General features: G+C 43.2%; 1 protein-coding gene across 1 annotated transcript; it reads left to right on the top strand.

Annotated features, from left to right (window-relative positions):
- Positions 1 to 817: 817 nt before the first annotated feature.
- On the top strand, positions 818 to 26131 carry LOC140695181 (trafficking protein particle complex subunit 9-like; the record flags this gene model as incomplete). The annotated part of the gene is made up of 4 exons (XM_072958042.1): positions 818 to 986; positions 24208 to 24329; positions 25360 to 25584; positions 25767 to 26131. Coding segments are annotated over 4 exons (638 nt in total), but the record flags the coding sequence as incomplete, so codon positions are not given.
- Positions 26132 to 27333: the final 1202 nt, after the last annotated feature.

Here is a 27333-nt window from a genome sequence, read left to right as displayed (position 1 = left end):
CATTATTATGAAGCTTAGGAGTTCAAATAAATTGAATAGGAATCCAGATCTTTTGATCCTACTGTGGTCCTTCTCTTTATATTCTGCTGAAGGGGGTTGGGGAAGCATTTCCTTTGTTCATTTCTTTATTCAGCATTTTTGAGCAGTGACTTTGCATCAGGGCCTTGCTAGGTGCTTGGAAATAGAAAATAAGAAATGACCTTTCTCTGCAGAGGCAGGAAGCCTAGACCAAAAGCTGGGTAATGTGATCCGAGCTACAGTAGCCATATGCAGACTCTGAGGACAAACTGTACCCTTGGATTTGCTTTGGCTTCCCTTGTCTTCTGGCTGGTACACACCAGGTCACCGCAACCCAGATGGGCCCGTAGCACACAGCAGAGAATGTACCTCGATCTCCTCTCCCCTCTCGGCAGGGCCTGCAACATGAGCATCCCTGACTACGTGCAGTGTGCTGAGGACCACCAAACTCGTCCCGTTGTGGTCCAATCCATAGAGATCATCTCAGAGGAGAATTTCTTTTGCATCTATCAGCTACTCACCTCGGTTAGCCATATCAGCCCTTGTGGCTCCCAGTGGACACTCTGTATCCACTACAGGCACCGCTATGTGCCCGAGAATCGGTGGAGCGTCTTCCAGAAACACCCCAAGGTCGTGGGCCTTGTCACCATTACCGAATGTCTCTCTGCCAAGGCCTTCGAGAAGCTCCACATGCAGAGGAGCTGTATGGTGCATCGCTTAATGACTCTCAGCTTTTTGTCTTTGTGCAGCATGGGGAGGTAGCCGAGCAGACACGCACCGACGTTGCCTTCAATCTAAGAGTACTGCAGGGTGGCGGAGAAGAGGATCGAGGACTTCACTGAGTCACTCTTCATCTTGCTCAAGTCCAAGTGGCTGGATGGTGGCCCCAAGAATTCTGGGGACAAGATCCCCCTCCCCTGCATCCCGTTTGAGAAGGAGGACTTCATGGGACTGGACACAGACAGCAGGTAAGTTTACCTGGAAGCCAGTCCACCTTGGCTGTGTGCTGGATTGCTTCCCTACATCCAGAAAGGGATCAGCAAGGAAGAAGTCAATCTTGTAGCCAAGGGGGGAGGGAGGTGCAGCCCGCCGGTTTCCAGACATTTCAAAGTGAATCCGCCTTTATTTCAGAGAGATCCTTTTAGGGTTAGTGTGGACACTTACTCCCGCTTTACAGCCAGGAACATGGTGGGACCCCTGGAGTTGCTGTCCAATAAAGTAGCCAAAGCCACATGCTAGGAGCACTGGGGAGGAGGCTGGACTCAGCTGAGATGTACTGTAGGTCAAATGCACATCAGACGCTGAGGCTTGTCTAGTAAAAGTACATAAACTATCTCTCTACTTCCTATATTGATTACATGTCAAAATAATAGTATTTTACATACAGTAGATTAAGTAAGATCTGTTCTTAAAATCACATTCTAGTATTTGTTTTTTGTTTGTTGGTTTGTTTCTTTGTTTCAAATTTTAAACGTGGCAACTGGGAAACTTTCTTTACATGGCTCTCATTTCATTTCTGTTGCGCAGCCTGTCCTGGTACATGCTCATCCCTTTGCTTATAGATGAGATGCTGAGCCCCGAGAGGCAGAACGAGGCGCTGGTTGAGCTGCGGCTGGAGCCACTGTCACCTGCCTCCCAGGCCCAGCACCTTTTCAGCTCAGGCCGTCTCTTCCTGCCCGACAGCCACCATGCCAAGTTAGGACATCAGAAACACCGCCAGGGACTTCCTAATGAACTCCTTATGCAGGGAAAGGCGTATCACGGTGTATGGGACAGAGCAGGGAAATGTTCATTCCCACTTTGTCCCTGTGATTAAGTCAATGGCCCCACTTTGCCTCGGAAGTACAGATGAGCTCTTCTGGGCTGCCTACCCCCCACCTTCTGCTCTGTTTCCCCGTATATCTATCATGTTTTCCCTCGGGCTGAAGAGGGTGAGATGCCTTTGCCGAGACGTGGTCCCCCTTTGCTGGGGTGAGTGAGGGAAGCTGTGTCCCCCCGGCCTACGGCCTCGGTCCTTGAGTCTGGAGAGGGCTCATGGTGGTCCCACAGGTGGCGGTCAGAAGACCTGGCATGTGCTACCGGGCCCGCTTTGGAGGTGGTGCTCTGTGATTCTTGAACTTACCTAAGATCAGATCCTACTTTCTGGTTGTTGGTAAGTTGGAGGAGAAGATGCTAGGGAATTAATAAAAAGAATGTCTAGACCAGCCCTGTGAGTGAGAAGCACAGGGGACACTAGTCCCACCTGCGAGAGCCCACCTAGCAGGCTCTGGATGAATTTTCTGTTCCTCCCCAGAAATACCTCTATGGCTTAAGGAAGAGGAGAGGCATGTCGTGGCCATGATCTGTACTTGTCCTCACAGGGCCCTGTGATCTACATGCCCGCACTCCCCATCTGCTTCTTGGAGATGAGCTGGCATGTTTAGGAGCCTGGGCACTGCTGAGGGCATAGCTCCCAGCACCGTGCTACACAGAGTCTCGCTCCGTTCACCTCATCTGTCAACTCCTGCTGAGGCCCCAGACATTAGTCAAGTAGGTGCATCAGCGAAACCTAAGCAGGGACCACCTTCTCCCCCTGGACAGACTGGTGAGTGAGCAGTGGAAGCCTGGAGCCCTGCCCCAGCCCCCACGCCAGTGCCACTTCTTTTGTCATAGGAGGCACTGGTGACATTTTTGCTCAACAAATGCTTGTCTCTGAGTCTGCAGACCCACCAGAGGATGCCAGCTTGTTTTTGCCTTTTGAAGTCTGCCCTTGGGACTTGGCGGAGTAGCCGGATGTGTACTTAGCCCACAGTGGTTCAGCGCATTAAACCTGCCTCCTTGTGGGTCTGTCTATTCTGGTACCATAAGGGCTCAGCCAGCATCTGAACGTCATTGAGATAACGCGGCCAGTGAGCTCGGGTCAAGCACATTCTCCTCCAGTCACTTTTACTCCATTGTTTCTTTTACTATTCCACAGTCATTAATTTTTTAAACAATGTTTGGTGCAGGAGCAGAGCCTCATTCTCTCCTGCTACTCTTGGTGGAAGTGAGTAAAACGGTCCAGACTGAAATGCGACAATAATTTGTAGCTCAAAAGCTGCCTAGTCGCTTGTAGGTCGAATTTTGGTTAGGGGAGCTGAACACGTTGTGGTCCCCCGGCAGCGCCGCTCCCCTCAGGCCCCTGCTTTCCCTTGAGCAGGAGGTGAGGTTGGGCCTCACCATCCCCGCGTCCCTGGCCTCACACACTCACATAAATTCTTGTACATGCAGTCAAAATTATTTTTGTTCTTGTGTGATTCTAATTTTCTCTTGTTCCTCTTTTCCTTTTTCTTTACTCCTTTTTCACTTGTACTGCCCAGTGAGCATGTTGTTGCTTCTGAAAATGTGGGCTGTGCACACCCTGCATTGGAAATAGCCAGATTGCCCTCCGTACAGTCTCCATCGCTTTAAAAAGCAACAACTTAACAGCTGTTTTGATCCATCTATTATCTTAGTCATTTTTTGTTTTCTAATTTTTTGGAATATTTGCTTTGTTAGCTCATCACCCACTGGTGTTTGATACCTGTTGAAATCCTTGCTTTTGAGGAACATGTTTGGTCCTCCTTTTATTTGATGACAAATGCGCCCTTATTAAATTTGTTTCATTGTTTTGAAGAAGTAAGATGTGAATTGATTTAGTCGGCTGCTCAGGGATTCTTTTCATGGAGTATTTAAACTTGTAAGGTCAAACTCTGCAGCATTTTGCTCGATTCCTGCTTTTACACAAACGTGCTCAGCACGCGGTTCCTGGCTGTCGCTGTGTGACGTGCGTGACGTCGCTTCCTGGCCGGCGGTCACTGGTGAGGATGTGGCCGCCACGGAGGTGACAGCTGCAGGGGACGCTGTTGGAGGAAGAGGTCACCGTTTGGTTCTTTAATTTTTTTTTTTTGCATTCAACTTCCCCGTGCCATTTACTTTACTTTGCCTTCATAAATGGGCAGAATTGGGTCTAAAATCCATGCCACTATTTTTTCCCTTTACGAGGCTGGTTTTTCTGAGTATCAGGACAACATGGCCTTCTCCTAAGTAGCTGGCTTACCTGGATCTGTTGGGCAAAGGGACTGCTAAAAGGGCCGTAGCTTCCTCTCTGCTCCAGCCAGTGGGCATTCAGAGCTGGGTCTGTGGTTTGCCTCAGCAGCCGTGCAGACCTTCCTGCCTCGGCCTTTACTTTTAACCCATGTTGGCAGTAAAGAGCTGAATCCGTTTCTGTTGCAGCTGACGCCCACCACGTGGGCCCCCTAACGTGTCGTTAGTTTGTGGTAGTCAGTCCCCAACACCCCAGTCAACAATGAAGGAAGATGATTTGTCCAACCCAGGACCTTGGATTCTCAACCCTACCCTGGTTCATCTCACCTGGTGGAATTGTTTGGCCACCACCATCATGCTGACCATGAGGCCTTGTTTCTCCTTTCATGCTCTGGTCCAAATGTGGACACTTCATTTTTCACTGAATTTGTCTCGCTTGAGACAGGCCAGAATATCTGAATGAGTCCATCACATTCTGGGTGGGGAACAGAACAGAAGTAAGTGTCGCAAGTAGATGGAGTCTAGGCTGTCCGGGTTGGCAAATGCAGGCTGGGATCTGTGATGGCTGGGCTGTACACTGGACACAGGCCTTTCCCATGGCTCCTGAGAGCCCATGAGTTGAAGTGATAACAGCCTTGCGTGGGTTCCCCCATCCTCATCTGCTCATTGGCAAGTGTGTCTGCTAATTAGGAGCTCCCCCAGACCTCGGGCCCTTCAAAGCTCAGACCATGGGAGAACCTTGAGTCCCTTCTCCTGGGCCTCCTGTGTGAGAATCCACTGCCTTCTGAGGTGACCAGCGGCAGGAGATGCCTCCCCATCCAGGGAGCACCCTACGGAGGACTGTTAGTGCACCATGCTGTGAGCTTGTGTGTTTCCGGCCATGGTCCCTACAGAACTACACTTGAGATGGGCTTATTGATGGAGATAACAGGACTGATTCCAGGGCAGGGCCTGGGGGAGGGAACAGTGGAAATTGAATGTGACCTCAGACACCTCGGTGGGTGCTGGGGCTGTTACTAAAATGGGGAGTCTGGGAGATACCTGACAGGAATGGAATTCCAGAGTAAATGGTGGACATGAGGCATTTTTAAGATGCCATTTGTCATCCAAATTAGGACTTCAAAGAGGCACTCGGGTCGATGAGCCTGGGGCTCAGGTGAAGGAGCCGGACTAGAGATACACGTTGGGAGTCGTCATTCTTAGCTGGTGTTCACAGCCTTGCATGTGAATTAGATCATCTCGAGAGCTGCAGACTGAGACTGAGGGGGGCAGGGCTGTGTCTTGGTTGGAGGAAAGCCCAGACCATACAGCTCTGGTGTGTCAGTCAGTGGCGTTTGCCATTTTCAAAGCAATGCCAGTTATCCTTAAGGGGCCAGGGGCTGGACAGGGCCAGCCAGGAAGAAATCTGAAGGGAGGGTCGTGGCCACGTGTGCGTCTTGGGAAGGTGCAGAGGCTGCAGGGTACGGGAGGGTAGACTCCTCAGAAGCTAGAGTTGCAGTGAGGAGTGGGGAGAAGTTAGTCACAATCACCTGTGAGGGAGGGAGGGAGGCCTAGGGAGCCCCACCTTACCGGACTCGCTTTCCCATGAACAGAAGGCAGTCAGACAGAGGATCTGAGGTGAGAAGGGATGGGCACTGGGAGGGGAGCCAACCTGGAGAATGGTGCTTGCAAAATTCTGGAATAGTCTCCCTGAAAAATAGAGTTAAAAATACCCAGACTCTTAAGAACATTGTTAGTGACTTGGGAGGAGGCAGTTGTTTTTCTGGCCTCCTAAGGGTAAGGCATGTATCCAGGGATACACAGAAGATACGGGCAGTCTGTTCCGGGGGCTTGATCGTTACCGGGGGAACAGTGCAAGTTTAAAAGGGGAGAAGGGCAGCGGAGGGAAACTAGCCAGGCCCCGTGTCAGGTACCAGTCGGCCGCCCTACTTGCGTGTTTCATTCACATCCATGCCTCCCAGGTGGGCGGTGGCAGCCCCCTTTTGGGGATTGGGAAGCCTTCTCAGAGGGGTTAAAGAATTGGTCCATTTAGCGACTAGTAAATGCTGTAGCAGGATTCAAGCAGGGCCTTGTCAGAATTCAAGGGCATGTTCTCTCTACTGTTTCCAGTACTTCCCTGTTATACCTGGAATGGTGAAGTGGGTCAGTTTTGGAGCCTTTCAGAAAAAGTATGATTTAAGCGCCTCTGGACTGTTTCACAAAGCTCAGCATTCTTTGATGGTTCTGAAGCACGCAGTGATTTTCGTCCCAGAGAGGTAACGTCTAACTCCTTTGATGATGACGTGGTTGCAAATGGTGTACAGGTGCAAAACCAGACTTTGCAGCTTCTGAAGGGAAACTCTCCAGTTCTCCCTTGGTCGGCTTTCTTCCACGGGATGTAACTGTGCTGCAGCGTAGGCCTGAGCTTTCCATATGGAGTGAGAGTTTAATATCCGATGTTAGCATAAAACGGTCAGATGAAGAAAATCGAAGTTGACAATTTATTTTTGGGTTTCATTAGTCAAGATATACTATCAGTTAATGGCCCATATAGCAAATGAAATTGAGTACAGGACATTGCATTTCTTACTTTCTATTTAGAGTTCTCTTACAGAATAATGTTGCCTGCTTTGGAACATCAGCTCCACCACTCACGGCACCTATCAGTGTGTTGGTGTGATTGCATTTACAGAGTGAATGTAATCTGGGCTTCCTCAGCCCCAAACACTTCAGTGCAGAATCACGGGCTGTAGACGTCTGTTAGTCACGCAAATACTTCTAAAATTATATGATTCCAGAAAAGAAAGAAGAGAGAGAGAGAGATTGCCTTTATCAAATTTCCTTTCAGTTCTAAATGAAAACTGTTGTTGAGCAGCTCTGGTTTCCTTTGGATAAGAATATATACATTTCTTTGCATGTAACCTGGGTTTTGGGCTAGAACACCAAGTTCTTGCTGTCCACAAGCCACAAAAATAGTAGCCAAATGGCACACGTGTGAAATATTTTATACTTTTTTCTGAGAAAGTATCCTTGAATTTGGGACTTGGGCTGTGATTTCTGCTTTTTGATTCCCCCACCTGCCTTGTAATCTCTCACTCCTTCCCACGTGGTTCCCAAGTGTTCGTGGTCTCAAAGGAGCGGGCAAACACCCAGTTGGTCACCATGTACTGCTGCTATAGATAGAGCCCAGACAAGACTTAAAGGACATTATCAGAGAGAACTTCCTGGAAGAAATGGGCTGTACATTCAGTTGTGAGGACAGAGTAAGAGTCAGCCAAGAGAAGGAGTCAAGAATGTGGCTCAGGTCGCAGGTGCAGCCCGGGCAGAGGCCTGGAGGCTTTTGGCATGGGGACCCGGGGAGAGTGCCCTGTGCGGTCCAGGGTGGAGGGAGCCCCTGCTGGGGAGGACACTGGAGAGAGTCCGGGGTGTAGGGCTTTGGAAGAAGTTGAGTTTTACTAGAACTGACACAGTAGGCAGTGAAGGGTGTCAACAGAAGTGACCCTCAGGGAAGGTACTTCTGGTTTTGCTTCTGATATACTACAGACAAAAGGGTCGGGACGGGTGAGAGCAGGTATGTCTGTCCCTTTGAGATCCAACCCGTCATTCATTTATTCATAACACGTGCACTTCAGTGAGTGTAGGGGAGAGAGAGTGTAGCCACATAAATAAGCAAACTGTATTTGCTTCTTGAGAGCTTAGCGTTGTCAGTTAGCCTAGAATGTTCTAGGAAGAGAGGAACAAATTGTGGAGGTTGGAGGGAGGGAAGGCTTCCTTGGGAAACAGTCAAAATGAACCTGGAGGCAAGTGGGAAGTAGGAGCAGGTCAGGGGGCTCCTGAGGTCACTGGGGACCTATGTACTGAGATGAGGCTGGGCGAGCAGGGTCTGGGGTGGGGCTAGAACTCTACCAGGGAGCCTCTGAACTGTTTGAAGTGGGGTTGATGTAATCAAATTTGTGCTTTGGGAAGGCTGTCGTGGCTTTGTGTGTGTGTGTAGCGGGGAAGAGGTGGAGGGTGCCACCAACTGGGGGATCATTTGAAGACCATTCACAGGCTGGGATATGGGCTTCGGGGCTACTTGGGGACGGCAGGGGCAGTGTGGATGCCGGCTTTTCTTATGGGGGACTTGTTAGCGGGGCTGCCCTAGAGGCACCTTGTGGCTGGAAGAAAACTGATGGAGGCTGCCAGGGGGACATTCCTCTTCTCTCTTTCCATGCCTAGTGTGATTATCTTAGCTCAGCCAACATTTGGAACAAAAGAGCTAATCTCCAGGGTTGCCCAGGCCTTTGTAGAGCTCCTTCGAGTGAGATCTGATAGGATTTAGGTTTGTGTTCAGATCTGGATGTTCACTTAGCTAGAAACGTCCTGTCATTTCGATTTCCATAGGGGTTTTTATTCCTGATAAAGATTGCTTTCTTGGTGAGAGGAAAATTATTACAGCTGTTGTCTTTTTCAAAAAAAATCATATGTTTTAAGAGCTTTAATATTCAAAAGAATAGGAATATATAAAATATTTAAGGAAGTCTTTGGTGTGGTTTCTTTGCTTTCTGAGCTAATGTGGACTTAGAGCCTTTGTATTACTTAATAGCACATCCTTGTCAGTATTTAAAGAGCTGTTAGTGAGCACCCCAGGCCCCACCTCTCAAAGAATCGTTAAAGTTTGCTCTGAAATAGTGAGGTCATAAACGTCTTGTTTTCAGAAATCAAAAGGTTTTAAATACGCACCATAGCTCCATTTATAAAATAATAATAAGTTCAAAATTAAGAAAATGGAGGATAATTGATTTTTTTTAAAGCCTAAACATAAACTTTCTTGTGCTAATTTTGCAACTGGAAATTTTGAAAAGAAAAATCCTACTGCAATATCATCTACGTGGTATATATATATGAGTTTCACGTTTGAAATGTAACTGCGCAGTGGTTTTCAAAGTCAGGAGCATTCCAGCTCAAATACTGGCAGTGGTGGCTGCTGGTTTTCAATGGAAGAGCCTAAATTTGCCTTCTTAGCTTTTTTTTTTTTGTACTGAGAAGGTTGAGTAGTGCTTTGCCAGCATGATTTTCGGGCAATTTGAGGGCAGCTGTCGTGTTCCAGCAGTGAGATATTTCCATGCATTTTATTTTCTGGACATCACCAGGGCACATGTGGGGTTTGTGCCTGCAGGCTGGAATGCTGCAGGACTCCCTAATCCATCACCATTATGTCCTGGTGCTGCTCCGGTCAGTGAATGATTTTCTGTGACTTGGAGGTAATGTGGTCTGATGGTGATGATCAGACGTGCAGTTAAATGCTATTAATTGAAATAAGAGTAACCTAGAAACATTGCTCTAACAATATAGGATGAGGGAGGAGGATTGGCTGAGCTGCTTGCAGTGGGATGTCTTCTCAGGTGACTCCCTCACCGTGATTCCTGCCAATATCCGCCCCAGCCCTGCACGGTAGTCCTGCCGAAGCAAGCAAGCACTTTGCTCAGAAACGCACTGAATTTCCTTGCGCCTCTGTTTGTTGGCTTTTTTTTGAAAACACATTTTGCCCTTTGCTTAAATGCCATCCATGCTAGTCACCCCTTACACTCATTCTTCTGGACCTCGTCCATACATAGCTGCTGAATGGATGAACAGAATGTAGTATCTCCATGTAGTGGAACATTATTCACACGTAAGAGTGAATAAAAAAGAAAAAAAAAAGAGGAAAATGAAAAATGCCACCTGTTTTGGGAAGTCCACCCTGACTGTTCAACCCACACTTTTCCCTTTGAAACACAATCACTTATGCTCCACTCTACTCTTTTTGATAGTACTTACCACCTTCTAATAATCTTTAACGTTTCCAAAAAAAATAAAAAATAAAGAGATGCTGATGCCACTTCAAAATATACAAGCCTTGCTAACAGCATGTTAATTGAAAGGAAGCAGACACAAACGGCCAGATATTGTTGATTTCAGTGATCTGAAAAGCCCAGAAAAGGCACATGCAGAGGCAGAGAGCAGGTGATGGTTGGAAGGGGCTGGGTGGAGGGGGATTACGGAGTGAATGCTAGTGATAGGGGGATTCTTTTGGGCTGATGAAGTGTTCTGGAAATAGAAGGTGTTGAGGGCTGCACAACTGTGATTGTGCAGAAGACTGCTGAGCGCTGTGTCTGGGAGTGCCTGTTGTTGGGGCATCTTTATTTTGTTCACATCCTGCAATGTGAAGGGCCATCTTCTGCTGTGGTCATTCTACTCCTGTGAGTGGTGAGGGTCAGGACTTTGTAGAGTCCTGTTTCTTTTCTCCCTCTGGCTGAGTGTAGGCAAAAAAATTTAAGCCTGAGAAAGTGCTCCATCTACAGAAATGTCTTTCAGTTTTGCCTGGTGTAAAAATCTTGAGAGCTTTTAACCGTTGAGGCTAGTCTGTGGGGGTAAATAGCCTATGAAGCCTGGGTGAGCCCGGGAAGAGCCGCGCTTCCCTCCCAGACACGGGTGGGGATTTCACCCCCTTTCAGGCAGTGAAGGGCCCAGACCCGTGGGCAGACTTGACAATCGTGAATATTTACGTGTATCCGCTGCTTCATCTTGGATATTAATTTCAAGCTGAGTCAGTTTGTGACGGCAGCCTCATCCTACAGCAGGAATTTATAGTATCTGCTCTTTGAGGTGAAGACCTGACAGACTTGATTATTTAACAGTCTGCTTTGAATTGATATCTCAGATTCCTTTGTCAAAAGCAAAACAGCAGAAATACAGACGTCCTTTAATTCCAATGTGGCCTGGAACGGGTTTAGTGTCTGTGCCTCAGTGGCCTTATCTGCGGGTGCGGAAGATGATAACAGTGCTTCCCTCAGAGGAGCTGGTGAGGGGAGAGTGAGAAGCACAAATGGAGGACTTACACGAGATGCTCATAAATGACCGAATTTAGTGCTCTCCGCCTGGTGAGGCCTTAGGGGTAGAGATGTCAGAACAGAGCAGTCCTAGCCGGAGCTCGATACGTGATGGTAGCTGTTATGATCAGTATCACCACTGTGGGTTATCAGGTAGTTTTAAGACTTGGTAATATGATTTCATGAATAATGTTAAAAGACTAGACATCTCAGATCCAGTTTACATAGTCCTCAAGATTTCTTCTGAGAATTGGATGGTTTCTTCCCTATCTTAAATCTGAGATGAGTCTCTAAAAATTTCCGTATTCCTCCATCCTTTTGCTTTAATTCTCTATTTCTTAAAAAACAAAGTTTTTAGATGGAGTTACTGGGGACTGAATTGAGGGCCTCATGCATGCTAAGCACATACTCTCCCAAATGAGGTATAATCTCTTCCCTGATTTTTTTTTAAATTTACATCTTAATTTTCAGAGGTTAGAGGCCTCTAATTATTTTTCTGGAGACTTGTCCATGGACCTGTAAATCTACAATTAATGGACAAAATTTGGTTTATTAAAAAAAATTCTATAGAATATTCTACAGTCCACCCAAAAGGAAATACTCATGGACTTAAAATGTTTCTCCTTTAAGGTGATTTCTCCTGTTTGGTCGAGCTTAATTTGTTAACAGCCATCCTCATCATCATAATGACCAAACTCGCTGTGAGTGGACGCCTAACTGAGGCTAAAATGCTTTGCTCATATTTTACTTCATAGCAAGTGTTTGATTGTAGGTATCAGTGTCTCCTTTTTTGTAGCTGAGGGATTGAGAGATGGGTCAGCTTGCCCCAAATGACACGCAGCTGGCGGTGGTTAGCTCGATGCTGGAATCCAGGCTGCACAGGATGAATTCTCAATTGCTCCTCTAATCAGCTTCCCGTTGAGTGTTTTCCCGAACTCCTGTGAGCCCATAAATGACCGATTTTAGCTATCTCAGCCTGATGAGGTCTTCAAAGGAGAGACACCAGTGAGAATGAGAGGCAGAGTGGCATAAATTAAAATTGTACATTTTCACAAATGTTTTATTCTCAGGTAATGACTGTAAAGGAAATAGTTTTTTAATTTAGTGCTTTGTGAGAACTAAAAACAAAACATTTAAAATAACTATTGTGCAAGAGAGAAGTGGTCTTTGAAAGTCCAACTGTTGCTAATGATGTTACTTGTTTTTTCTAGTGGTGCTTATTTACTGAAAAATTTCCAAACACTGAATTTGTTTTATGTAGTCTTAGTATGAAAGAAAACTTTGTCAGTGAGTATTGTAAGTAAAATCCTTACTCTTTTCTTTCCTGATGATGAATATCTTAGTTGTTTACATGGCTTAAGTATATTTCGTCATTTGTGAAATTTGAGTAATATGGTTTACCTTGTCTGACTGTGAGAGCTGGACGCCTTTTATACAAAGCACCGTAGAGGTGCTTAATAAAAATGTGCTTTCACAGTGACTGATAGTTTAGAAGTATCAACTCTGAATACTAAAAAGGGTAGCTTATTTCTGATGCATATTCAATATGTGTATATATGATATACATTAATATGGCTTAAAGTAACTAGGATTGTTTTTTTTAAGTGCAGTATGAAGCTTTAATGAAATCTGTGTCATTCTAGTGAGACAGGGACTACTTAAATTGCCTTAAGCAGACGACCTTGAAGATTATTTACACAGAATGTAAGCTCAGAATTCATGTTGCCGTGTAACCATCCATCAGACATTTAATTTCTCGGGATCCTGACCAGAACCATTAAGTTTAGAAGAATCCACATTGATTATTATCAGGGAATAAGCTTCTCTCTTTTGTGACTAAAGAAAATTTTGATTTTTTTCTGCACTCTTTTCAGGTTTTAAAATTTCAAAATTTTGATTTGACATGTCACTTTTTTAATAGAGAGAATAAAGCTCATGCTGTTTTAATATGTAAATAAATGTTTTTGTATTTCAATACCCTTCTATGATTTCCTGGCTCTTTGAGAAGTATTTTGCAAGATACTTAGATTACCTACTGTTGGAAAAATACAGACGTGACTTTTATGAATATAGGCGTAGTACAGTTCTGTTGGTTTTTACTACAGTGCAAGACATGAGACCTAGGAGAGCTTTGCTGCTGATTGCCAGGAGGACAGATCTCAGGTCTCAGTCTCCCCTCGTGTAAAATGAAGTGGCTGGACTGGATTCTTTCCTCTTCTAAGATGAGCTTCCATGAGCCTATGTCTTTTGTTTATATTTAGGAGTATTAGCAATATCAGATTAAATACTGAATACCCCTCCATCCCCCCGAAGCAAAGTGCAGTATATGCTACATAAGCTTCTAGTTATCTGATTCTCGTTTCTCATCTTACAGTCAATTTTTGTGTTGCATGTTTCCCGGCAACCTGGAAGGTCTTTTTAGCCATAGGTGGCGCTGTTGCAACTTTTTACAGTCTTAATTTTTCTGTTTGTAAAATAAGGCTTAAACAATGTGATTTTATTTTGATTCCTTTGCTTAATGCTTCAGGATAGCACAACGTCCATTATGTCTTTCTACCTGGAAAATTTTTTCTGCTTGTATCATAGTTTTATTCTTTTATCTCGCTGTGAACATTTCAGACTTGCTGTGCAAACAATGGCAAAATCGGGCTTTTCTTCTAGTGTTAGAAACCAGTGAGCTGGGATATTATAAAACAGCTAGAAGCTGCCTCTGGAGCACCATAAAGCTGAAAGGTGTGTTGAGTTCCCTGAGTATTGACCCCGCCGCTGTGTGTTAATTGGTGGGAGTTGATTTGGTACATATATGATGGGGTGTAGTTTCTTGACTTGGGTTTGCCTGCACGTGCTGACACTGAACCATGTGATCCTGAGTCAGCTCGTTCTGAGTTTTCCCCTCGTCTGTGAGAAGGGGACACTCATATCTGCTTTGTAGAATTGTGAGAATTAGTAATTATGTAACATGTTTACCACAGTGGGTATGTCAAGAGAGCTCATAAACTTTAGCTGCTGTTTTGTGTGCAGCCATCATTTTATAGTCTTTGGTAATTACAAAGAAACAAGAAAATAAGAAAAGCTGATTTTATGATGAAAGATATTTGAGGACGTTCCATAATTCCTACACCCATAATTTAGCATCAGCAGAGTCAGAACTGTTACACAGTCGCCCTGGACCAACGTTAAGCCACAGAAATTTTTGTTACTTCATATATGTTGGGGCCTAAGGGGAACCAATACTTATACACATGTTGTCTCCAGCAGCCAACTGAGAGATGACACAAAAGAGTAGGCAGGCGATAAATGTCTTCTTTGTTACTGATGAAGCCACGTTCTCCATGAACTTCAGGGCTGTGGATAAATGAGTGTCATGATACTGTGTCCCAGAAGTAGAGACTCACCCTGTCCCAGGTATCTCTGGGCCACAGCAAGCCTTCCCTTGAGAGAATGAGCCCCATCATGCACAGGGCTGTTCTGCAATGGAGCTGAGCATCCAGGGTGCTTCCCTAGGGTAGTCAACACTGGAGGGAAAGGAAGGGTTTCACATGCCCTGCTTGTCTCCCCGGAATCACAACTCAATCTGTTAATGTGAGGAGGGCTAGCTGTGGGCCAGGGGTCAGGGCTGTGAAGGGAGTAGCACTCTGCATGGCCCAGAGGAGTGGGGAGGAGGTATCCCTTCCATCAGTTTAAACAGGTGGTGGGATGGAACAGAAGGGTTCATCCCATGAGTTTATAAAAGGAGAAATAAGAATTTCCTTTGGGTATTAGTCTAGCCAGGAAACACAGAAGATGATTAGGAAGGAGACTTGTAAACCACTGTAATATTAATTTGACATTTGTTGAGCACCCAAAATGTGCTACATTCTTTTCTGAGCGTTTTACAGAAATGAATCCTTCAATCTTCTCAACAAGCGAGTAAGGAAGGTTTGATTGTTATCCCAGTTTCACAGTGTGGAAATTGAGGCACACAGAGGGTAAGTTGACCAAGGTCACAGAACTAGTAAGTGGCAGAGCAAGTATTTTAACCCTGGCTGTATGGTATTGTGGCGCCCAGAATGGGCTTTGGGTGTTTAGATGTATCTGCATCCCTCGATTTCTGTACGTCTGTGCATCAATTAGCCCAGAAAGGACAGGGAAAGGAGAGTTACACAGGTGCTCACAGTCGTGTCTCGGCAACTGTCCACGAAGAGTGCACCGTGATTAGAATTAATTGTTTTCCAGGCAGCAGATCTGTTGGTATAACAGAAATTTAGTCCATTGAATTCATCTAGAAATCCTTCCTGCTCTGCTTCTGTCCACACTTGCCATGTGACTGCCTGCCCGTGTTTGGGCCGTGGAGGAGAACATATACTCATGGTTGAACTCTGATATTGCAGTCTGGTTCATAGTTTCACATCTTCTGTTACATTAATAAGTTAAATTTCTGGTTTTCTTGCATCAGTGTCTCATGAGTTTGGTTAATGTGAAACCAGTCCATGGGAGCCCAGGGGTTATGATGGTATAAATTTTTAGCACGTTGTGGCACTTCTAGCCATGCAGACATGACTGGGGGATGTACGCCTTTCTCACTGATTTCTCCCAACAGCAGGGTCCTCTCACGGATGTGAGGCTGGGAGCTCTCTGAGTAGCTCAGTCAGAGGCCAAGTCCACCAATCCGAAAATGATGAAGTACCTGGAAGTGGGTTTAATAGAAGAAAAGGGCTTCCAGGTAGTCCGATGGGCTGTTTGAGTCCGTTTGGTGAAAAGATGTCCACTGTCTGTGGTTTAGCTGCTTCTTTGCTATTGAAAAGTCTGGAGTAGATGAAGGGATTTTAAAAAGCAGAAAGGAGTGATTTCAGGTGGTACATCCACACCGGTGAGAAGTGATGGATGACCGCCTGTGTGAGGCACAGACAGAGTCTTACAAACTTCATAAAACAGCTTCAAATGCTCTGCCATCTGAGTGCGCTTCATATGGGGTCCAGTTCATCACTGGTCACGCTGTGAGGGCAAGTAACTGACGATGGCAGAAAGGACACGGAGGCATCAAAAAGGTCTCACTCATGTTCCCTGTTTAAAGAATGTGGCACAGTGTATTATATTTGAGCTGGTTTTTCACTGAACAGTTTTTAGTGTTTTCTGGGACTCCCCAGTGCCCCAAGGTTCCATGCAGCTGGGTGTCCCCTCATTGCAGCTCCGTCAGCGCTTGCCCTGGGCTGATGTGGTGTCACGGGAAGCAGGACGGTCAGCGTCCCCGGCTCCTCTGAGCTCCGTCTCCTCATCTGCAGAGCCTGGTTTCCCATCCGTGTCTACTTAGTAGGGTTGCTGAGAATCACACGTGATGGTTATCAGGTGTGATTTCTGGTTGTCTCTGCGATTGGCAAATAGCCAATAATTGATAGAAACTCTTGTTTTTTTTATTGTAATTGTGTCTCCTAGATTGCAGTGGTTTTTAGTCTGCATTTTTTTATAACTTTACTCATTTTTAAATATGCCCTTATTTTATTTATTTTTTTTTTGAGGTACTGGGGACTGAAGCCAGGACATTGTGCATGCTATGCAGGTGCTCTACAACTGAGTAATACCCACCCTCCTTTTCTGCACTTAAAAATAAATATTGCAATACACAAAATAGCTCTTAAACTCCATCATGGGACCTGGTCTCTGTATAGGCAAATGAACACGTATACTATTTCAATAAGAATAAATGCTGTTGAGACATAAGTTTCTGAATCTGTTAATGTGCTTAAAAACGATCATAGCTAGTGATAAACACGAGACTTAGATCCAGGACTTTTTAGGGTATGTTTTGCCATCATGGGAAATTACATTCTACCGAGAAGGCTAATTGGGTCTCTTTGATATTTGGATGGTTTAGCAGGTGATCAAGGCTTTCCAAAGCTGACAGTTTTGTATTTTAAACTAACTACAAAGTTATCTTCTAGAAGATGGAAATCCTAAGCTTGTGAATTTCCCAGTAATCCAGGGGGTATGTGTCTGTGTCTGTGTCTGTGTGAACGTTTGTGTGTGTGATTTCAGGAATGTAGAAATAAGTTCCATATAGACTTCTGATATCTTTCTCTTCCAGTTCAAGGTTTAAGCATATACTTACACAAATAAATTGATTTTCTTTTGTCATTTGGCATATTGGCGGGAATAAGAGGTTCTCATACTTGTTTCAGAAGGGTTGGGAAGCATGAGCTTAGAAAACGGGAGGAGAAAGAGGCAGGGAGACACTTCACACTTTGTGCAGTATATGAGAAACGGTAGCTTTTCTTTTCTCTTTTCTTCTAAAGCAAACTGGCTCTGAATTGTAACACACTATTACTCAGAATTGCTTCTCTAATCAGATACAAGTGCCTCAGATTTTTCAAGGCAACATGAATGATGAAATGTGTTTTAGCATTTATCTTTAAAAGTAGTTTTATTTCTCAAGTAAAAGACTATAGCCTGTTTCTTCCAGCGTCTCAAGAAATTCTCATTGATCTATGTACATGTTCTATGTGCTTCTTTTCTTTTCTTTTTTTTTAAGTGCTTGTTTCATTGTGGTGTGAATCAATGTTTAAAATTTCTGGATTTTGATCTTTAGAAAATGCTGATATATCAGAACTGTTAAAAACCTGATTGTTCTTTGGTCCTTGTTTGGTGGGGCACCCTATTGATTACTCTTGTCTGTTAAAGAGAGAAATTCTTCCTCTAGCCTGCAGATCATTAAGTGTATGGTTTGCAGTATGCCTTTAAATTTCATTGAATGCATTGAACATGATTGTCCAGTGAATTTTGAGTTGACTCATAGTAATGACTTTGCTTTGATTCTGTGGCTTTTGCTCCTCTCCACAAGAGCTTGAATTCTCTGTTGCATTTTGTATACGTGTTCTTCACAGTGGAAGAAATTTTGCATTTTTTACAGAGGTGGTTTTTCCTAACACCTCTGAATGCCTTCTGTAATTGATACAACAAAAATCTGTTATTTCAATGCTTAATTATTTCATAAACTAGTTTTTGGCTTAATCAGAAACAATGACAGAGTGATAATAAAAAATAGGAAAACTTTCCTTCCTTTGAAGAATAGAAATCAGGTGGTCAGGCTCACCCATGCTTTGGGCCTGACACACTTAATCTCATGTCATTGTGTATCATGATTCGGAGATGGAGTTGCTTCAGGTTTATTGATTTTTGTTTTAACATTTGTGTTGAATTCTTTCTCCAGGCTTATGTATCCTGTTGGGTTTGTTGAAACTGTAGAAGGGAAACAAAAGCTTTTTTTGGTTTCCGGAGGCCTGAGTTGCTGATGATAAGGGTTGAGGGTGGGCTGAGGAACAGAGTGACACTCCCTCTGCTCCCAGCTGAAATTGATGAACAATGAAATCAATTAAGTGTATCGGTATTTGACCAATAGAAGTTAGCGAGCCCAAACTGGCTAGTTATGCCCAAAGAAAGTACTGAATTCACCTGCAGAATTAGGAGCTTTACCAAGAAGAAGCAGCTTAGAGCAATCAGAAAAATCAGTCCTATGATGAGATATAAAGTAAATATAATATCTTTTATTTCTGAAACTTTTCTACGTTAAGTTGTGTAGAGCTAAAATTAAGTTTCAAGCACCAGGAGTTAACAGTGTGGGTGGTTCTGTATGATCATTATTCAGGAATGTGCCTAGACTCTGCTAGAGTGGCTGAAGCTGGCAGGAAAAGACCCAGAGCCAGGATTTGTCACCTTAGGGTGTCCTCCATAATGGTTCCATGTGGGAGCCCATGATTGGGTTAACAAATTGTAACAGACCCCAGCCGCCTGTCAAATTTAAGAAGAAAACGTATGCTTAGTAACTGCTTTGCAAGCAAGTGCCTGTGCATCCTCACTCCTGTCTCCTTGCCTTAAAAAGCAGAGATAATGCTTTGCTTGCGTAGATGATGTTTTAGAGAGCACTCTGCTCATCGCAAAGCAATGACCCAGGCCCACAGCTATAAAGGCTGGGCTTGTGTGCAGTTAGATACTCTATTATCCCCCAAGCAAGGACCTAGCTGGTCTGGTGGTCTGCTTTGTAATTCACATGTCTAAAGGATGTATCTTATTCCCCTCACCCCATGACTTACCTAAAGATACACTAAGCCTTTGTACTCATGGTGGATTCTACAATCTCTGTCTCATCCTTCTTTCCCCAAGTTCCTGCTTACTATCACACAACTGTTAATGACGTTTTCCTTTGATTATACACAATAAATATGGGATCATTTGAGAGGCTCGTGGAGTTGGGTCCCTACGCCCTCTCTCTTTCGTGACTTTTTCCACAGAGTCTTGAGTATTCATTCCCTGTACGTAAGACTTCTGCCAGCCAGAACCCACAGTTCCAGGTGAGAAGGATGCAGGCTTTATCTCTCCTACCCGAGGGAGAGAGAGTAGAATATTGAGATCTGCTCTTCCGTGGTCCCTTCCTGCCCCAGGTCTGCTCCAGTTCACCTGCAGCCTTCTGGCCTCTGCTCACACTGCCTCTGTCCCAGGACTGACAGCAGCCTTTTCTTCCCTGGTAAACATTTCCTGTGCCTTTTAGAAGTTGGTCTCTTCTCTGCAATACAACCCTGGCAGATGTGATGGTGGTAAACGTGCTGGAGGGCAGTCACTTGGGGACTGCCAGGAGCCATGCTGATTCTCCTGAGTCTCTCATTCGGGGTTACAGAACTGTCGAGCAGCAGAGGAAGCCCTTTAACGTGAGGCCAGCTCAGCATTGCATCACTTTCATTTTATTTTTGAATTTTCAGTGGAGAAATTATTTGTAGCAAACTGTTCCAGATTTTTGGCTGCCTGCTTTCCTCACCACCATTTCCTTGTTGGCTCTGGTGCTTGTTGTAAGAACCAGGTTTCTTCTCTGGTTATTTCTAGCAGCTGGGCTTGCCGAATCCTTGATCTGCATTTGAAGCAGAATGCTTCTTCGTGATGTCAAGCTGATTTTCCTATTTCTGAATATTTCGTGTACACTCAGCAACTCTTTCAAGTGAAATGCTCTTGTCCAATTCTGTTAACCCATATTTGCCGATCTCCTGCTTTCATGCTGAGGGCAGTTTCTTCTTCCTGTAATAAAAGTTAGCAATTTGCATTTACTATTTGAAGGTTCTGGCCCTAGGTGCTTTTGTCCTTAACAGTTTTAATACAATTCACCCATTAAAATGTGCAGCGGTTTTTACTCAAAGCCCAGAATTGTGCATCGCAGTCAATCTTAGAATATTTTCATCCCCCAACAGGAAGCCCTGTATGCACAAGCAGTCATTCCCATCTTCCTCATCCTCCCCCAGCCCCAGGCAGCCATTGTTCTCTCTCTATGGATGTGCCTGTGCTGGACATTTCATGTAAAACAAGTTATTTCATGTAAATGGAACTGTCTATTGTGACTGACTTCTTTCACACTGAGTAACTTTTTCAATGTATTTCCAGGTTGTGGCCTGGGTCAGTACTCTATGCTTTGCTATTGCTGAATTATATTCTACTGTATATCTGGGCCCTACTGTTTACCCATTCATCAGGTGATAGTCGTTTGTGTTGTGTCTGCTTTTTGTTTGTGAAGAGTAATGGCGCCGTGAATACTCCTGTAGGAATTTTTATGTGGACATTTGTTTTCAGTTCTCTTACTTGTGTGACCAGAGAGCAGAAATGCTGGGTCATTCATAAACCAAATGTTCAACTCTCTGAGGACCTGCCAGGCTGTTTTCTAAAGTGGCCACCCTGTGTTACATCCTCAAAAGCAAGGGCTGCGTGCTCCGCTTCCTCTGTGTCTTCATTAGTGCTTGTTACACATTTTTTTTTATTATAACCTATTGTAGTAAGTGTGAAGCGGTTTCTCCTAGTGGTTTTGACTTGATTTCTTTTACAGCTAATGATATTGAACATCGTTTGATTGTGCTTATTGGCCATTTGTATATTTTCTTTGAAAAATACTTTTTCAGATACTTTATACACATTTTAATTGAGTTCTCTTTTTCTTGTTGAGTTGTAGGAGTTTTTTCTTTTATTTGAAGATACAAATACTTAATCAGATAAATAATTTGAAAAAATTTTCTCCTCTCAGATGTTTTTTCACCTTCTGGATGGTGTCCTTTGAAGCAAATTTTTAACATTTGATGAACTCCAATTTATCACTGTTTTCTTTGTTCCTTGAGCTTTTGGGGTAATATTTAAAATCTGAGGTATTTTATTTAAACTTTTATATAAAAAATAACTTAATTCTTAAGACTGTTCTAGGAGATGGGTGCTGTGGCTGTCCCCAGTCTATGGATAGGAGACTGAGGTGCAGAAAATTTCACTGAAATATCAGTGTCACAGCTACCCAGTGCTGTGGGATTTCAGACCCTCATGTTTGTCCCCAGCATTTGTGATCTTCACCACCATGCTCCACTACTGCCTGGAATCATTAATGAAAAAGTTTTCCTTTTTTGATTTCTTGATTGTTTGTTTTCTCATTGGGGAACTCACCTCTTCATTTTCCTTGCAGAGATCTGTGTAGGTTTATTTTAGATCTCATGTACTTATTTATTACACAGGCTCCAGCGATGATTGTGCCTAGTTGATCTAATCAATTCATACTCAAGTCTTTCCTGCTCATGACACTAAAAAGAGAGTCATGATTTACATAATGCTCAAAGAAGAATGTACTTGAGTGATTTTATTTTTCTAACCAATCAAACAAATCAAATAAAAACCCGGTGTTGGAACAGATTATAAGCCCTGCAGAATAGGGTCACTGTCTTCCTTGTGTTTCATTTGATTTGTCACAGTGTCTGGATAGTGCCTTGCTGTCCAGCAGTTTTGTGAGTATACGGTGCTCGTGAATCATTGTAAGGAAAGAATTTTGACAACAGACTGTGTTGTTCATTTCACAAGGGAAAAGATCATATAGAAATACTGCTCAGATTTATTTTAAAATTAAGCTTGGTGTTTTGAGAAGGGTTCAAGAAACCATACAAAAATCTTTTTCACTAATTTTAAATCTATCTTAGACACATTATGCATACATGGCAGAGTAACTTATCAACTAGTTTTGACAAGAGGAGTGTATTATTGATTATCTATTTTAGTTGAAATATTCTACCTGGGATAAAGTAATCAGTGCCCATAAATGAACAAATATGTTTGTATTTCTATGCAACATGGGGGCAGACTTCATATGTTTTTATATAATATATATGACTGTGTGTTTTAATCTGTCTGTCAGTGTTTTTATAGTTTTTCATCAATGTTGTAACTTTAGAATTCTTCTATGGAAATCACCCCCAATTCTAGTGCAGTTTGTACTGTGTATCCTGTCTTATGCATGGGATTCCACTGTCCCCTCACTGAGGAATTTCCTCTCCTATTGAGTTAGTAGCAGAGTTAAAGGAACTGTGATTTCTAGGCCTTTGCTCTCCATGTGTTTGCAGTTGGCTGTCAATCAAGATTTTGTCTTTCGTGAGTTTTCATTGTTCAATTAGAATTTTGGAAATAACAATTAATATGTTGCAACACTCTCCCTAGAAACTTGATGTGTTTGTGCTTTTCCGTTTCCAATTTACAAAAAATGTAAATGCACTCTTGTTTTTAAATAGTCCTTTTTCACTAGATATTTGTTTACTTCTTTATAGTCAAAATATTTTTTTCCCAATGAATGAATAGGTTTGCATGTTTTAAAAGATACCTTACTTTTTAAATTTCTTATTCTAACAGGTATATTCGTTGTACAGAATTTAGAAAATAAGGATAAACACAATTATAACTTAAAAATGGCCTCTAATCTCACCTGGAGATACAGTTGTAAGGTTTGAAATTGAGAATTACAAGTCCTCTCAAACTGTTCTTCTATTTCAAGTACGGTTTGGTTACTGAGATCCTCGAATTCCCATATGAATTGTAGCAGCAGATAGTCAGTTTCTGCAGAGGAACCCACTGGGATTGTGATCGAGTCCACGTTGAATATATGGATCGCTCTGGGGAGCACTGCCATCCCAAGAATGCTGTCATTTGATTCAGGAATGTGCGTGGTGTGTCTGTCCAGGTATTTAGGTATTCTTTAATTTTTTTCAGCATTGCATAGAGTTTACATTGGATTATTTTACTATATATTTTGCCTTTATACTGAGGACAAGTGTGCAAGGTACCGGGATCAGAAGTGTATTGGAGCTCCGCAGCTTGCTGCCACCATGGACGCTGTGCTCTTGCTTCGCCCACTGTACAATGTTGCACAAAATAGGACCTAAGTAACTCTCTCTTGAAAGAATGATTATATGATTGCTGGATGATGCTTGAGAGTCCTTGTGATGATGTCTTTTTCCCAGAATTTCCCCTCTTCTTTACTATGCCCTTTCCCTTCCTTTCCTCCAGCCTGTGTTTCAGCCTGCCTGTGGCATTGATTTTCCTTGTCTGTGGACTCTTCCTTTCACTAGTTCGTGATAATGTTACATGTGAGATGTGGAAACTTGCTAGATGTCAAGAAAGAGGAAATCCATTGCATTCTAGTTTTTTTAGAGTGTGCTATTGTATTATCGATTGAAATGAAATCAGGCTGACCCATTGAGCCATCCCCTGAGCTCTTTTTGCCTTCCTACAGGTGATACTGCTCTCGTTGCTGCATGTGCCCTTCCCCCAGACTTGGTTTTGGGGTTGAGTAAGTCACCGTCACTGGAGCCCTCTCTTTAAATGATGAAGAGAACATTTGCTGTTTCTCCCTGTTTGGGGACTTGGATGAGATGAGGCAACAGATAAAGAATGGAGCCCCACCTCATTCTGACCCCCGCTCTTTCCGTTCCTTTCTCCAGGGGAAGAGTACAATTCAAAAATATAAAGATTGTGAACTAATGAGATAGACAAGACAACCGATCATTTATTAAATACCCTTTCATGCCAGAAACAAATGTATTATACACACAAAAAGCACATAAAATACGGTAGTACTGTGGTTACAAACGTGGGTCCGAGTTCGAGTCCTGGTCTGGAGTGACAAGTCCTGTGAGATGGAGAATTGGTAGGTCGGCTTAGCCTCTCTTGGACTTGTTTTCTGTCCTGCAGAGATGGGGCTCGCTAGGCGTCCCTCCCCCGTAGAGGTGCTGAGGGGTGTAAAAGACACGTGTAGGCAGACCGAGCACAGCTGCTCTTTCCTCGTAAGTGCAGGATAGCATCGCTTTTGCGGTGATGGCTTTATGACTGCACCGTGTAGACTCTCAGTGCTCCAAAGGGATGCCTTGCAGATTGGAGATGGGATTCTCACTTCTGTATATACCCAAGGATTGTGTTATTGGGCCTTGCTAATTTGACTCTATTCTTTAGAAAGTACATAATGTAGATATATTTTTCAAACATGCATGATTTTTTCTTTTATTATTTATAGTTCTACCCTCTCATCTCTTGGTGTGACTTTTCATGGAATCCAGGAAACAGTCCTAAGCAACCTGCCTCTTCACACTTCTCCGTGGTGGTTTCCTTCCCTGACTAGAAGAGGGTTTTGCATAGGTAATTTTGAATGCTCCCCTTCTCTTGGAGACTCTCTGTTTTTCTGCCCATCTCTCACCTGTCCATCTGTCCATTTCTCTACCCACTCATTCTTCTGACTTGTTTCAATAAGCATTTCAGGCAGCTTACAGAAGAACAGGTACCAAATAAACAGGTGAGAAAATGGGGCCAAGTTCATACAGTGAGGCTAGGAGTTGAGCCTGTGTGAGAGTTGCCAGCGTGAGACACACGCCTCTGCCTTGTGACTTATAAGATAGACAACATCAATGTGCCTGAAGCTCCCAGCAGACACAGGGAAACAGGGTTTGTGGGAGATGCTCATTGGCTGTGAAATAAATAAGTGGCTTAGTAGAAGCCCAGCCTTTCCAAGTACTAGGGCTTAGGAGAATATTTTAGTGTCTTCCAAAATCAGATTATTGCATCTTTTCTTTTTCAGAGTTTTATGTATAGTTGGTTTACATTCTATACCTGGAAATTTCTCCAAAACTTCTGCCCACGTGAGTCCCATGACTCGGGAATGGGGTGGTTCTGCTCATTGACGGGTGTTGGCCAGAAACGGAAAATGACAGCCTCCAAGGAGCCTGGGATTTATCAGTTATGTTTTGTCAGTGCTGTAGATTTCAGAAAATGCTTTCACCTTTTCTTTCCATCTGAGGCAGCAGCGCGCTCTCTTACCAGCATCAGGAGCTCAGGGCCACGGGATGGTGGGGGCTGACTGCACTGCCGTCAAGACAGCTGAGCTAGTCACTGCAGGTGTGGTTCTTTTACATACTGCAGTTCATGCTCTTTACTAGAATGTTTCAACAGGGAGTTAATTAACTGAGTTAATTAACATTTTATAAATATGATGCTTTGTTGAAAAGACAGTCATAGGCAGAATATAAGTTGTGATCACTTTAAAAATGGTTTCATTACTGAAATTTCAGTAGGAAAGATCCAGTTTATCTTATTTCCGCCTCTCTTTAAAAGTAACAAAGAAACAAGACAGAAAAAGCAGAGGATGATTTCTGTTCTTCCTCTCGGCTTGCAGGTGCCCTCACCTCCAGTGGCATCCATCCAGACACCAGCACTGACACTGGCCGTGCTCAGAACTGCCTCAGCCCTGAAGACACATCTGACAAATGGAAGGGGGCCGCGCCCTGTTACAGCAGGTGCTCTCACTTTGTGGGTCCTTATGTAACTGCGCGGTGTTATTCAGGATCGCCCTTTCTACACTTTGTGACGCTGCTGCGGTGTCTCCTAGTTATTTGTTTCTGTAAGTACTCGTGTAATTTTCCAATGTGTGGTACTAGACATCTAAAAATGCATTTTTCAGATGAAAAATAGTGTGTATTTAATATAAATGTATGAAAAAAGGGTCAAATGGATCTATCCTGGTGCCAGTACTCAGAGATAATAATTAACACATTAACATCTATTTTCTGTTCTTTTCATCAGTGTGTATTACCTCTGTCATAAAAACCAGCGAGCAATGTGTGCCTGTATACTGTGTGGAGACCTCCATTTTCCATTCGGCTTATTACACATTTTTCTACAATATTCTATCTCCCCTGGCATGATTTTTAATGACTAGTATAGCATTCTGTCTTGTGGAGTCCTCGTCCATTTTACTTTGGACTTAAATAAACTTTTAAATTCCAAGTATACTTAACTGAAATTCTGAAAAGAGATCTGTTGTGGTACCGAAAGTCCCCTACATCCCTTCCCCTTTTTTCCTGAGAGTAAAAACTGCTGACAATGTGGAGTATATATTTCATGACCTTTATGCCTATGTCATATAAATAAACTCATACATACACGTATATGAGAAATCTATGTCTATGTGTGTGTATATATGCTTTATTGAAAAATAAGGCCATACTATATGTTTTCTGCAGCTCGGTTTATTCACTCAGGTATATATCACAGACGTCCTCTCTCTCCAGACTCACCCGGTCCTTTCAGATAGAGTAGAGGGTTTTCCTGATATGCAGGTTTGGTCTCTTGTGTAAGGACACCTTTCGTGGGAGCGTACTGTGGACAAGGCCTTGGACCACGCCGAAACACCGGAACTTTAGTGCCCACAGCTCACCGTGATTTACCGCATCATTGTCTTGATGGTGGACACTTAAGTTTTCTCCATTTTCCACTGTCAGAAAGGGTGTTTGACTGGCATACTTCTTATACAAACATTCCTGTGATCTTGTATGAGTATTATTTTCGTTAAGGTTTCTGGAAATTTAGTCCTTGGATGTGACAACTACATAAATCACAGGCTCCTTTCAAGTGAATCAAGAAATTCCTTCTCCTGTGGGGCATGAAAAGATGTAGAATAACTTATGTAACCAATTCTCTATCGCTGGATATGATTTCACTTCAGCTTTTCTTCTCACCATTGTAAACAGTGCTGTGTAAATGCTCTGATAAGTACATCTTTTTGAACTGAATTTTTCTAAATGAAACGATTCCAAAATGTGGAGTTCAGCCTGTGTGTACACACGTTTTTCAGAGTTTACATATCCATTGACATGTCATCCTCCAAAAGATCGCTCACAGTTTGTTCTCTCAAAGATGGACACTAGCTAGAATATCTTTTAAAAATATGTGCCAATATGATGAGCAAAAGTACTTTTTCATTGTTTTAATTTGCACTTGATGACCAGTGAGGTATTGAGCATTTTTCACTCATTAGCCATCTGACTTTTAAAAAGTGAATGATCTCTTTTGTCCTTTGCACACATTTAAGTGAGGCAGCTTCTTGTTGCTTTGTGACAGCTCTATGTATATTATGAACATTAACCCCTTGTCTTCATCAACATGTATCAGAGAGCTTTTCCTTGTCATATTTTGCCTTTCATTTTGTTCAGTAGGTTCATTTTTGTTGTGGCCCAAAATAATCTTAAGATTGTAAATGTCTTCTTTTGGGGTTTTATTCCTGATATTATTCTTAGAAATACTTTCTTATAATGGTATAAATTTCTTCTGTAGGTTTTTTTAATCTCTAAGATGGAGATGATGATGGTAC

This window comes from Vicugna pacos, unplaced genomic scaffold (genome assembly GCF_048564905.1).
Source record: "Vicugna pacos unplaced genomic scaffold, VicPac4 scaffold_176, whole genome shotgun sequence".
Taxonomy (NCBI): domain Eukaryota; kingdom Metazoa; phylum Chordata; class Mammalia; order Artiodactyla; family Camelidae; genus Vicugna; species Vicugna pacos.
Note: the sequence above shows the minus strand (reverse complement) of the source record. Positions and strands in the feature narration are given on the sequence as shown.